The sequence below is a fragment of the Gavialis gangeticus genome, unplaced genomic scaffold, assembly GCF_001723915.1.
Source record: "Gavialis gangeticus isolate Ggan-Ray unplaced genomic scaffold, GavGan_comp1, whole genome shotgun sequence".
NCBI classification, from domain to species: Eukaryota; Metazoa; Chordata; order Crocodylia; family Gavialidae; genus Gavialis; species Gavialis gangeticus.
The window spans coordinates 8,597,014-8,610,668 of NW_017728964.1; the positions used below are offsets into that span (position 1 = coordinate 8,597,014).

General features: G+C 38.7%; 1 protein-coding gene across 1 annotated transcript in view; it reads right to left on the reverse strand.

The window, feature by feature from the left end:
- TBCD (tubulin folding cofactor D) overlaps nt 1-13,655 on the reverse strand; it is a 281,185-nt gene that overhangs the window by 104,100 nt on the left and 163,430 nt on the right. The window contains exons 18-22 of the mRNA XM_019502452.1: nt 8,998-9,078; nt 7,476-7,549; nt 6,511-6,628; nt 3,736-3,796; nt 2,388-2,410 (exon numbers count right to left, since the gene is read on the reverse strand). Coding sequence (XP_019357997.1) covers nt 2,388-2,410; nt 3,736-3,796; nt 6,511-6,628; nt 7,476-7,549; nt 8,998-9,078 — 357 coding nt within the window. The remainder of the gene's footprint in view (nt 1-2,387; nt 2,411-3,735; nt 3,797-6,510; nt 6,629-7,475; nt 7,550-8,997; nt 9,079-13,655) is intronic.

A 13,655-nucleotide genomic window follows, 5' to 3' on the forward strand; every position in this document is an offset into this window, starting at 1 on the left:
CCAAGCATGTTGGGGACCCCCCCCCCCCACGCACCTGTGGGATGCTCCATCCACCCCAGCATCTCAGCATTCACAAACCACCTGGTACCTTGAGGTATGTAGAAAAAACATTTAAAGTTGTGTATATGTCTAAATCATCGAATCTCCCCGGATCGATTTGGAGGGTTCTGATTTGATTTGGAGAGATTAAAGGGTTTCCTGATTCGATTTGGCGACCAAATTGAGCCAAACTGAATCAGTGACCAAAGCTTCATACAGACTTACTATTTATGACAACTTGATAACTAGGTCTTTGTAACCAGATATTCACATTCAGAAACAGATTCAAGAAATTGGATACATGTTAACATTTTGAAACCCTATTCAACTTTATGTTTCTTCCAGAGTCTCAAGTATATGTGCAAGATAAATCATTTTAAAGAAGTTCAGAGGACTACTACTGAAAATGAATTTTTGTTGTGAGCTCCTTCAATAATGAGCACTTTGACAATGTCTTAAATATACAGTATTAAGAAACCCACCCAGCTTTTGGTTGTAATAATGCTTTAAGTACAGGTAGGTACAAAACAGCACACACCCAAATGGGACACTGGATCTGACAATAAGCTCATAATGATACAACTTCCCTGATTTCACTGGAGTTACTCCTGGTTTACACTGGTTAAAGATCAAAATCAGGCACATAGCACAATGTCTTTAACTACAAGTACACATGTAAATTCTGCAACCAAACAAGCACAATTAACTAGTTCATTAGTTTAAATACAATAATCAGACATGTTGATATAAATATCAACTAATGCAGTTTCCAGCATTCCTATTAAATCTTATAATCTTCACATTTCAAGGAGCTATTTTTCAAATGGAAACCTCTGGGGCATTGTGTGCAGTAATTATTCATCATCAAACAAGTTCATCTTGTTTCACCAAGTACCTGCTTAGTAATACCCAAGTCAAATTGCTGGTTTGCTTTTAATATCTGACCCAAAGATTTATTTTTCTTATCCAACTTTAAAGTCAATTTGCTACCTGTAAACATATTTTTAAATAAGCATTAAGTTAGACATCTCTTGTCTTTTATACAACCACTGCTTAGAGCAAATTGTGGTACCTCAAGTTTGGTACTAAACAGAGAATTAAATTAGAACCTTATCCATGATGAAAGCACTTTAATAGGTATCTTATAAACACCAATAAGTGCAAGATGTGCACTTTGTGACAAAAACAAAATTACACCCAACCTCCACCCTGGAATTAAAGAATTAACAACAGCCATGACAGCTACCCATAAAGCCACTGTTAACATGCAGCCTCAGTTTTTTCAGCTAAGGTACCATATGCACTCATGAGTGGAAGTTAGTTTTAGCTTGGAACATTTAAAACAATACATATAAGCTTTAAATATGAAAATTTTAACATTTTAGTTCCAAGTTGTGCAAATATTTTCATGAAACGGGACATATTTAAAGCAATGTTACTGATCATACAAACTCATTTCTATGACACAACACTCTTCTCTGTGTGCTACGATAATCTCTAGTAGTACTTTGTTTTTTCTTTGCATAATTGTCATTGTCATTAGTATCAATGAAAGTTACACAGATGCATAAAAATACATGCACTGTAGTTCTCACTAACGAGTTATTTTATACCTTGATTTCCTTAGACCTAGGAGACAAAACCTAAAGTCTCATTTTTATTTTAATTCACTTTTAGCCAATCTTTACTCAGATAAGTTCCTTTTATTTACTGGAGACTTCACAGAAAAAAAAGTAAATAGAAAAAGCAAATGTTCATTAAATCAATTTCAAAGAATGTAGAAAGCAATTACATAGGTATTTTTACTCCAACACGTCATCTTGGATATGTTAGCACTTATCAGTTACAGTTCACTTCTATAGACTAAGTTTAAGTGAACAAAGCTCTGGAAGTCAGCTTCTATACTATTATTTCCCTATACTAAGGAAGAAACCTATTACAAGATACGGAAATTTGTGTAGTAGCAAACATACTGCACTATTGTTTTTTTTCTCATCTCCTCTCTGTCATTTTGTCTATGTCAATCCCATCTCTAAGCCAAAGGCAGATGAAATTTTCACCACTTTCAAATTAAGGATACCCTAAAACATGATTTATTTACAACCTCACTTCCGCATCAACACTAATAGTTCAATAAGAAGAAAGTTCCGAGTAAGCTGCTATACAATAACAATAAATAATTTGAGCTCTACACTCCAGTGAACTGCTGGACTGAAGTGTTACTGAAGTAGACATTACACAATGATAGTACTTGGCTTAAAAAAATATGAATTTCCTAATTTTATTGGTTCTAAAGCTATGTGAACTTTTAAAATTGAAAAAAACTTCTTTGGTTTCAAATTTCTTACCTGTACAACTGACGACTGGAAAGCTGTAATAGAATTAGTGAAAACAGGTGACTTTTTTCATTATCTTCACATAGAACAAAACAGCATCCCTACCCCAAAGACCTTACAAAAGGCAAGTGGTGATGCCATATGAGAGAGAACAAGGAAACAAATCAACAGCACTGGTCACTAGGGGTGTGCGAAATGGGCCGTATTCAATTCTGATTCAGCCCAATCAAGGACAGCGATTCAATTCATTGATTTGGATCACTGTCCCAAAATGATTCGGCCAAATCCAGATATGAAGACTGGATGCTGATTTGGAGAATCAGCAATTCAGCCATAGACACAGCTTTAAATGTTTTTTCTACATTCCTCGAGGCACCAGGTGCGGCTCATGAATGCTGCGATGCTGGGGCAGATGGAGCGTCCCACAGGAGCACAGAGCCCCCCCCCCACGTGCTCAGTGGTGAACCCAGAAGTGCTTCTGGTCCGCTTCTGGGTCTGTTGGCGAGTGCACTGGGGACACCCCCGCTCCACGCTCCTCTGGAATGCTCCATCCACCCCAGGATCTCAGTATTCACGAGCCGCCTGGTACCTTGAGGTATGTGGAAAAAACATTTAAAACTGTGTCTATGTCCAAATCATCAAATCTCTCTGAATCGATTCGGAGGGTTCTGATTCAATTCGGAGAATCTCTGCCAAACCAAATCAGCAACTGAAGCTTCACACAGCCCTACTGGTCACCATGACAGACAGCTGTCCTGGCACATCTATTGCCCTACTGTTGTCAAATGTTTTGTAGACATTTGGGCATGGATCTGACTGAAAACCAAAGTGGTTTTGCAGATGTTTATATGGAGGCCCTTCAATACATTTGAAGCAACATGCCTATTCAAAAATGAAATAAGTAATGCGACCTAATGACATTATATTATACTCAGTTTGATGCGAAAAGGGAGCCAGAAGGGAAATGCAAAGATACAGGTGATATTATCAAAATGACAAGACAGAAAAATAGTCTTTGCAGCAACCTTTTAAATGGATACGAGCAGGACTATATTCCATTTGTCAAAGCTGTAGAAAAGGGTGTTGCACTAATCAAGACATGGAATGATGAGATTAAAGCTGTGTGGGCAGACAGGAAAAGCCATATCCTACAGACGTTATACAGAACGAATCAGCAACATGTTAGTATCAAAAAAGAATATAGAAGGGTGGCATAGGTGGAAAGTAAGGAGGCTCTGTTTTGGATATGTTGAAAGTAAGCTACAAGACAGGCATCTATAAGGGGAGGCATGAGAAATGGATACTGCTATAAAAATAAAATGACTTAAAATTCCAACAGACATTAATAGCTAGCACAAACCTCCTGATGGATCCTCTTTAGACCTTCCAAGGATTTTTCACTGATATAATCTGTAATCGATCTGTAAAAAAGTGACATAGAATTTTAAGTCAAAAGACGCACATTTCCTGTTCATACATTCACAAATAGTTTCTTCTCCAAATGCTTATTGTACTTTTAGAGTGACAGAAAAATAAATATACATGACTCCAAGTGTTCCTCAACAGAAATGTGTAACATCCATGAATATTAAAGGGGTTTAGGAAACAGGGTGCCAAAACACCTTTTTTTTTTTTTCACAAATGCTTAGCACAATCATCTTTGAAGTATTACAGAAGAATACTATTATTTTTGTCACTGAATAAAGCTATGTTGTAATGTAATAGTAACACTCTTCTAATTTAGTTCTACCTTTAAACTTTACGGGTTCTCATTAATATATCACTTCAGCTGCCCCCATCAATTTCAGGCTGCAGTTCCTAATCCTACATTTGCTAACCCTTATTTCTCCAGTTTTTTAGTTTAGCTGCAGAGCTTCAGGGAGGATGCTTAAAGAGGAATCTGTGAACAGCAAACAGGTTCCTCCTGAAAGACTCTTTCTTTCCTCATCAGATACATGCCTCACTTTTTCTTTTTTTTTTTTTTTAATTAGGACAACCATAAATCCTTGAAAGATTTAAACTTAGATTTAATTCCAATTGCAATTATTTCAAATCACCTGACTATACTAACATGAATGCCTTTTTCCTACAAAACGTACTCCCCTTCCACATAAATTAAATTATTAAAAGAATTACATTACAATACCATAGTTACGCCTCTGTCTAACAAATGCGCAAGTAATTCTTGTAACTGTGAATCAAACTAACTCCAGGACTTAATGACTAGCTCTGGCCTCTGATAAGGGCACTTTTGCACATACTCCAGGAGTGAGGGGGCGGTCCTTTAAATAGAGCAGTTCTAAGTGCCGCTCTAATTAAAGTACCGCCGCATCTCCTGTATCAGCGTCCCCGTGCTTGAAAACGGCAGTGGGGGCATTTGAACTAAAGCTTGTTTGACGTGCTTTAGTTCAAGCGCCCCCATCACCATTTTTAAGTGCAGAGACACTGATACACAAGATACAGGAGGCTCTTGGAGTGTGGCAATTGCGACGCTCCAGCAGACTCAGTTAATTTAGTCTGTTCCAATGCGCTGAAATTCCAGCACATTGGAGCAGCCTTGTTGCTCGTGTATAGGTGCCTTGAGAGGTTCTGATTCTCCTTCCTAAATTCAGTTTCCCTTAAACACTGCTACTATGTTTATCATCAGAACTTTGGATGATCTATGGCCAAAGCTAAACAAGCCTCTGTAAATGTTTGATTCAGAAGCGCCTTAAAAGATCTACAGATTTTGTTTCATTACTTTTACTCAGATTTATGTTCAGAAACTTTACTCTTCACTCCCAATAGCTATATGCAGTTATTTGTACCTATGAATGCAAAGTAAGTATAATATAGTGCTACAAGTCCGAATGATAAATTCTAATTGCATTGTTTTTCACAGGTAAATACAACACAGCAAAGAACCAAGATATGAAAGATTAAAAATCAAATGCTAAAATAACACTAGAGGAATGCAAAACTCTAGAACTCTTGGTTCAGAAAGGACGCCTTTTATAAGACTAAGAAATCGCAAAAAAATATATCTTTTTCTACAAGTTTTCAGGCACACACCCCCTTCCTCAGGCTCAGGGGAAATTAAAGATGGTAAAAGGTCCCCATAAGTAGAAAATACAACTTCATTTTTGCACAGTGGAAGCTGAAAGTGGAAGTCTATTCCTCTGGGTCCCTGGCAGTGTCTTTGTGAGTATTATCTCTGAACCAAGAGTTCTAGAGTTTTGCTTTTCTTTTGTTGTCTCAGACCAACGTAACTAACAAATCCATCCCTGAAACATGGAAGATGCCAAATTTCAGCTGGTTTTTGATTTAAACATCATTGCTGAATACCAAGGAAGATTTCTACACCTCCCTGCCTTTCTGCCATCTGACACCACCAAAAAAAGGAATCCTGCCTTATCTGCACATCAAAGAGCAACTTACAAAGACCCTCTTATCCCAGAGGAACAGACTTCCACCTTCAGCTTCCTCTGTGCAAAAATGAAGGTTATTTTCTACTTATGGGGACTTTTACCATCTTTAATTTTCTCCGAGTCTGAGGAAGGGTGCGCGTGGGTGAAAGCTTGCAGAAAAAGATATGTTTTGTGATTTCTTAGTTGGTCTAATAAAAGGTATCATCTCTGAACCAGGAGCTCTAGGGTTTTGCATTTCTTTTCATCTCAGACCAACACAGCTACCAAATACATCCCTGAAAGTAACACTAGGTAACTGTATCAAATAATTTATAACAATTACTCTGAGTATATAAGCCAAATTAAATACCTATTCATTCAGTTCAATTTAACAAGTAAAGTGAGGAGTTAGTTTTTTCACAAGGAAGATAAAAAGGAAAGATGCTTTCTTCAGTAGCAATATGGTAAACTCTGTGAGTTAATCCATGCTTCGGACAATGTCTTTTGTATTCTTGCTTGATTTAGACAATAGGTGATCTCATTTTCATGATGATTCATGGGTTTAGATTTGAATGTATAACCTCACCAGGGAAGTGTGAAGGCTTGACATTACTGATGAAAACCAAAACAAACACTGCAATGAATAACAAGTTCCCTGTGATAGAGATTTCCATAATTACACTGGGAAGGCTTTTGATAGATTATATATTAAAAGAAACACTACAGTTGAGATAATCTTGTCTTTATACCTATTATTCTCTGCTGCTAGTTTGTACAGTGCATGGGTGATCTCAGCACAGGCAAGAATTGCCCCATGACGACTGTGTAAATCATTGCCCACAGCTAATGGCAGCAATTTTGGCAAAACTGCAAGAGAAGAAATTAAAAGAAAATCAATAGTTACATACTGATAAATTATAAGCAAGTGTTTGCTTTAATGCTCTGCTACATTTAAAATATGTATTATCAACTTCACTGCATCTACTCAAACAATGCATTGGAAAGATTTCTATAAATCTTTATAACTTTAAACGTGCCTATTAAGGTATACTTGGCTTTCAAATTACTTTGTTTCTTCTTGATTTTTTTTTTTTACATTTTACTTTTCCAGTTTCCCTAGGCCAGGGATGTCCAATGTACAGCCAGTGGGCTGGATCCCGCCCATGAATCTGTTCTATCCAGTCCACCAATAGACTAGTGGGCCAGCAGAAGATGGGTGGTGGGGGCTAGTGGGGCGCAGCCTGCTGAAGAATTCAAGGTTCCTGAGCTGCAATGGACATGGTCATCAGAAGCAAAGAAGCCCTAGACCCATGCCATCACAATCAGCTGACCTCTGCCACTGCCCCCAGCTCCACTGCATCCACTGCTCATTCCATAGACCTGACCTAGGAAGCGCCACCGTGGTCTAGATCTTGCCCAAAGCCCAGAGTATAACACCCCTGCCCTAGACTGTACTTCTAAATACCAAATACTTCATTTTGGATTGGTCTTAAAAACTGAAAATTATTGTGCATCATTTAATAAAACCCATTAAGTCTGGTAAGTGGTAATGCTATCAGAGTGACAGCACCATTTTCAGATGCTTGAAAAAAATCTTCTTTCACTCCCTTAAAATCACATGTTTGTTCAAGTCTTGTTTCTTAATATGTTTTCGCTACATACACAAAGGCATTTAATATGGGATAGTCTATAAAATAAATTTACTGATACTCACCCACATGTGCCATATATTCAGGGGCCTGTGGAGTAAGGTTATGAAGAGCCTTAGCTGAAAGTTCTCGAATAACCCTGTGAAGGTTAAAGAAATATTTTCTTGTTCATTATCTCTTTATCAATGAATACAACCCATTTCTGAGTGAGATTCTTTCTTCAATACAAAAGCAATTACAAATTATAAGACCCTCTTGACCTCATATCTGCACAGCCAGACCCTTGGACACCACATAATCATGCAGAATGCTTCACTCAAATTTTAAGGCCCAGGGCAACATCTAAAGATTATTTTTCTGAGAATGCTGAAATGTAGTTTTTTTCCAGTAAAGAAATCAGTTTCTATGACTGAATAGAGGACTGAAACATTAATGAATATGAGCAACTATTTAAACAATGTAAATTTATACAAAACTGTAACCAAAGTAATAAATCTCATAAGAGACAGATGGTTCCTTCAGGTATTTTTCTTCATTCCTCCATGCTATAGGGAGAGACCTTGAGAGGACTGTTGTCAAATTCAAGTAAACTAAGACATTTTTCAGGATAGTTCATTCTAAGGTCCAAGTGAAATGTACACTGATATTCTACAAAAACATGGCTACAATGTTCCGTTATTGTCCAAATGAAGAATAAAGACACATCTGTTATGCGATATCATGTTATCACTTTAAACCTAGATAATCTGCAGTTACCTTTTGGCTACATGAATAAAACTTACTGTTATAGTAGCCAGAGAATTAGAGGGGAAAAAAATACAAATATGGATGACAGTACCTGAGGGCTCATCCCATACACTGCCAGGGACATTGTGTCATGAGGAATAATAACAGTTTACATTACTACATCATCACATTTATGGTATATGTACACATTTTAATCTTCATGCAACACTAAATATAACTATACTTTTTATCTTCATGTATGAAATCTACTTAATTAAAGATAATTATATGGTGAAGATGTTTACCCTATATAGTATGCATCTTATTAAACAAAGTGCTTTATTCATCTCCTAAAACCAGGCTTAGAAACTGCAAAAACTAAACTAAATAAGTTCATAAACTTTTTTTAAGGGATAATATGATCTGGAAAAATGGATTATATAAGCAACTCTTGTCCAGTCTTCTTCAATCAGCTATCACAGCTTTCCTAAAATATGCATATATCTTTTAAAAAAAAATAAATTTCTATATAAAACAGCCATCTCAAACTTGCATGGCAAACAAAAACCAAAATTCCATTTAAAATGTTATGTATGTATGTTGTAAAGAAATACACTACCAAAAATGTATGTTGTAAAGAAACACACTACCAAAAGCTGGTTAAAAAAAAGGAAATGCTGATAAATTATTCGAATCCTTAATACAATAGAACCCCATCCCAATCAAGGCCCATAGCTGCTTTTGAAAGGAAAAGAAACAAAATCTCCCTCTGCTTTTAAAGACAGATTACTAAAGAGCACAGAAAAATAGGATTTGCAAAATATTTAACTTTAAGGCATCAATTAGAATTTCAGAACCTACCCATCCCAGTGGTTGATCTTCATGTTAACCAGGTGATCGATCATTGGTTGTGTATATTCAGGAAAGCCAGCAACGTATACACTAAAAACAAAAATACATGTTTGTGCATATATACAAAAATGTAAAGGATGTATAGATTATGGCAGGAACTTCTTAAAGACTGTAACTCACCACTTTTTAAGGGAACAAAAATTCTTGTAAAGTACTGAGATGTATAAAATGTTCTATCCCATATTCTGCACTACATTTACGTTTATATTGGTACTAGCCAATTGCCCATCAAGAATGATAGGTAGGGCAGGGTGGGGGGGCATGGAACACTGCCACCCACCACCCCATGCCACTGGTGCCTCCCAGGAGCAGGGAGGAAAGCTTGCCCTGCCATTCCCTCCATCCCCCTCTGCTGGCACCCTGCACCACCACCATCTCCAGCACCACTAGCCTCGCCCCCCGCCCTCACTCCTCGGAGGTGGCAGAGCACCACCATGACAGTGGGAATGGAACAAGGGGGCAAGAACAGCACCCCGCTCCATCCCCGCCATCATGGAGGTGCTCTGCACTCTGACTGGTTGTTTCACTAACCAACCAGAGTGCTCCAGGAGTGTTACGAATATAGACAGATGGACTAAGCCCTTTATTATATAAGAATTTATATTGCATATGTAAAATGAGGTCTTGCATGAAGGGCAATATTGAATACATTAATAAATATTTCATTTACATTTAATAAATACTCAAAAAAATAAACTGGCAATAAACATTTTTACTGTTCAAATCCAATGATTAATATATTTAAACATTAATAGTAAATTTCCAGAAAGTGCACTCAGAAGCATATTACATAGTAAACTGCATACAAAAACTCTATATAAAGAACACTGACAAAATGTGTCTCAGCCCTTCCTAGCACTGATCAACAGAGGATGACAGCTTATTACTATTACCAATAACTCCATTAGCTCAAGTAATAGAGGTTTGAGGATGAGGTAGGTGAATATACCACACAAACTTCTCTGTCCTCAGTTTGCTTTTTTTTTTTAATGTTGGAAATGACACATAAGCAAGGTACATTAAAAGAACACTGAAGTGACAAAGTCAAGTACTCAAGAGTTAGGAGATGCCAGAATTAAAACTGCAAATTAAGAATGCAGAGACAAATTGACCAGTCCTGTATCTTATCTTTTCAGTGGTTGACTTTACACTTCAGCAAGTGGAATAAGTGACAGCAGTGGTAGGCTGTCATCCTCTACATCAGGAGTGTCAAAATCACCTGGAGGGATGCATGCAGTGGGGGAAATTCTCCTATGGCTGGAACTGTCCCAGAACTCTGGGACAGTTTGAACCATTGCAAAATGCCCCCGCCCCTGCCAATCAGCTGACTGGGAAGAGGGTGATCAGGAGTGGGGTAAGAAGGAGCAAAGGATTCTCCCAAGGCTGGAACTGTTCTGGGCCTAGGAACAGTTCCTGCCCTGGTATACCTGCTCTCCCTGGAGTTGTGCTCAGGGAAGGAGCATTTTCACATGGATCAACCCATCCTGCCTGGAAAAGGTCAAGCTGCACTGCCTCCGTCTCCCACTCCTTACATAAGTCAGGGTCACCCTAGTCTGTGCAAGGGGTTAGGGGCCCTTCCCCTTAGCTGGAACTGACAAGAGGAGCCCCAAGAGTGTTCAAGCTGCAGTGGCTGCCTCCTATGCTATGCACAGAAGTGGAACTGTGGATGAGGCAGGACGCAGAGGCATTGTGGTTGGAACCCTCCTGAAGCTCCTGAGGGTAGTTCCAGCTCTGGGAAAATGCCCTTTGCAGACAGGGGTCAACTCAGAGATCTGCAATCTGGGGAAAGGGAGGCATTTCCCCACAGCTCAAGCCCTCCTAGTACCCCTGGGATAGGTTGTGCTCTCCTGCATTGGGGCTGTAAGGCTTGTATGCTCCCGCCCCAAACTATTTGGAACTGTACCCTGTCCATAGCCTATAATAAAGCCCTGATTACTCAAAGATATCTACCTGAACAAACTTTCACGCTTATACAAAATCCTTGCAATCAAGTGGGACTCTACATTGATGTAAGGGTTTATCAGATAGACCCTTTTTCCAGGGCTGAAGTCTACATATCAGAACTATAGAGCATGCATTCCATGTTGTTGCTTTAAGCTACAAAAATGTGTCGTGAGGTCATATAAATGTCCGTCAGAAAAGTCCAGTCCTGCAACCATAAAATAGCACTATGCATTTTTTGTATAGACAATTAAATATATACCTATTCCCTTGTGCATTAGTGCCACTCGCACAAGGATTTCAGGAAGGAGTGAATTATTGACCCAATTAATTACAGCTCTTACTTGCAGAACAGAGTGGTGAAGTTTTAATAAATCAGTTTAAGGCAGGGATTGTCAGCTGGGGGTATGCATACCCCTGAGGGTACTTGGGAAGCCCCCAGGGGGTTCACAGCAGCAAAGCAGAGAAGTGGGGGGCACTTCCGATTTCACCAGGGGTGATTTTATCATGAGGGACCCCTTCCCCCCACTTGTCGACTGACCGGACTTTTGCTTCTGGACTGGCCGCCAGAGGTACAACCAACCAAAAAAGGTTGAAAACCCCTGATTTAAGGTATGGGATGACACACACCTCAGGAAAAGAAGCTTAATTAGAAAGTGAAAATGGTTGCAAGGAATCATAATTTAATAACTAAATGAAATTCCTTTTAAAATTATCAGAGAAAGAGCAAATAATAAAAAAAAATGGTCACAGAATACAAAATGACCTGTCCAAGAGTTTAATACTTGCCTTAATTGTAACTCAGCTAAATAAATTAGGACCTTTTTCATTTACGGCATTTTACATATTTTTTCTTAAATAAGAAAGTAATCAGCAATGCTGAATACAAACATTGCAAGTCAACCAAAAGGCAAAGTAAATGCCAGTGAGAGCTTAGAAGACAGAAGCAGAACCCTTAAAAAAAGTAAGCAAAAAAGAAATAGCCTATGCAAATTCCAAGCCAAAAAAACTTTGTTTTGTCAAAGCTTTGTACAGTTTAAGAACAACAGGTCAAATTCTCTGCTCATGTAAACTGACAAGTTTCACATTATTCAGAACACATGATCTACTGCATGTCTGCATTTTTGTTTAGTAGCAGGGAGAGATGGGGAACATACGCAAAATGTAAAAGGAAGGTGTAGACAACAGAAAGGAAAGAGTAGGTGGAAGGCAGAGAGTACAGGAATGTAGGCTGAAGTGATTATGAACAAAAGAGACAAATGTGAAGAAGGATCAATTTAAAAAGAAGAAGAACGATAAGAGTTGGCAGAGTGGGAAGGATCACACTAGGATTATCACACAACATTAATCCTAATGATCTGCTTTGTGGAAAATTCAAAGCTGTCCCTTGAACACAGGCTGTCATGTGCCCTTTTGGTTTCCTGATATGTGGTCTGTGGCTCAATACTCTGATATACTGGACTTGAGGACCCCTGTTTTTGTATGCATTATTTTATTAAACATGCACCACTGCAGCCACATGTGGACTGTTGCGTGAAATAGCCTTTTTTTTCTTTTTTTTTTCTTTTTTTTTACCAGCCATAAACCAAATTAAATCTTTGACTAAAACATAAGGGGGAAAAGTCACAGGAAGACAAAACAACAACTTGATTCAATTTTTTTAAACAACACTCTAAGCAGTGAAACAACAAAAACACAGAAGTAAAAGCAGAAGGATAAAGGAAGGTTCAAGACAGTGTTCATTACACAGAAGCAAAACAACACAGCATGATGCAAACAAAAAAAATCTACTTGATATGAAGATATTAAGTGCACATCATGCAAAAGAATAAAACTGAGTGCTAGCGCACAAAAGCAGTGAACACCTTCTGTCTAACATGAAGCTGTGGAGGAATCAGGTGTGGTGGGGGAGCCTGATTATAACTGTTCTTCTCCATTTAAATATAATTTTTTCTCTGTATCCTGTTAGGCAATTAATTATCCTTAATGATTTCAGAGATTTAATAGATTTCAGAGATTTCATAGACATTAGGGCTGGAAGGGACCTCAGAAGATCTTGAAGTCCAGCCCCCTGCCCCAGGGGCAGGAAGTCAGCAAGGATCATAGGATCCCAGCAAGATAAACATCCAAATGTCTCTTGTAGGTGTTCAAAGTGGTGCTTGAACCAGCTCCGGCGGCAGTCTATTCCAAACCTTGGGGGCTCGGACAGTAAAGAAGTTCTTCCTTAAGTCCAGCCTGAAAGAGTCTTGCAGGAGTTTGTGACCATTCGATCTTATCATCCCTTGGGGCGCTCTGGTGAACAGACGTTCCCCCAGATCCTGATGAGCACCCCTGATAAACTTATAGGTGGCCACCAGATCACCCCTGAGCCTGCACTTTTCCAGGCTGAAAAGTCCCCTAGCTCTCAGCTTCTTGTCATAAGGTCTGTTTTCCTGACCTCTGATCATGTGCATGGCTCTCCTCTGCACTCTCTCAAGCTTCTCCACATCCTTTTTGAATTGTGGAGCCCAAAACTGGATGCAGTACTCGAGCTGTGGCCTCACCAAGGCTGAGTACAACAGGAGAATGACGCCCTAGGATTTGCTTGAGAAGCATCTATGGATGCAAGCCAGCGTTTTGCTTGCTTTACTAACTGCAGCATCACATTGAAGGCTCATGTTCATCTT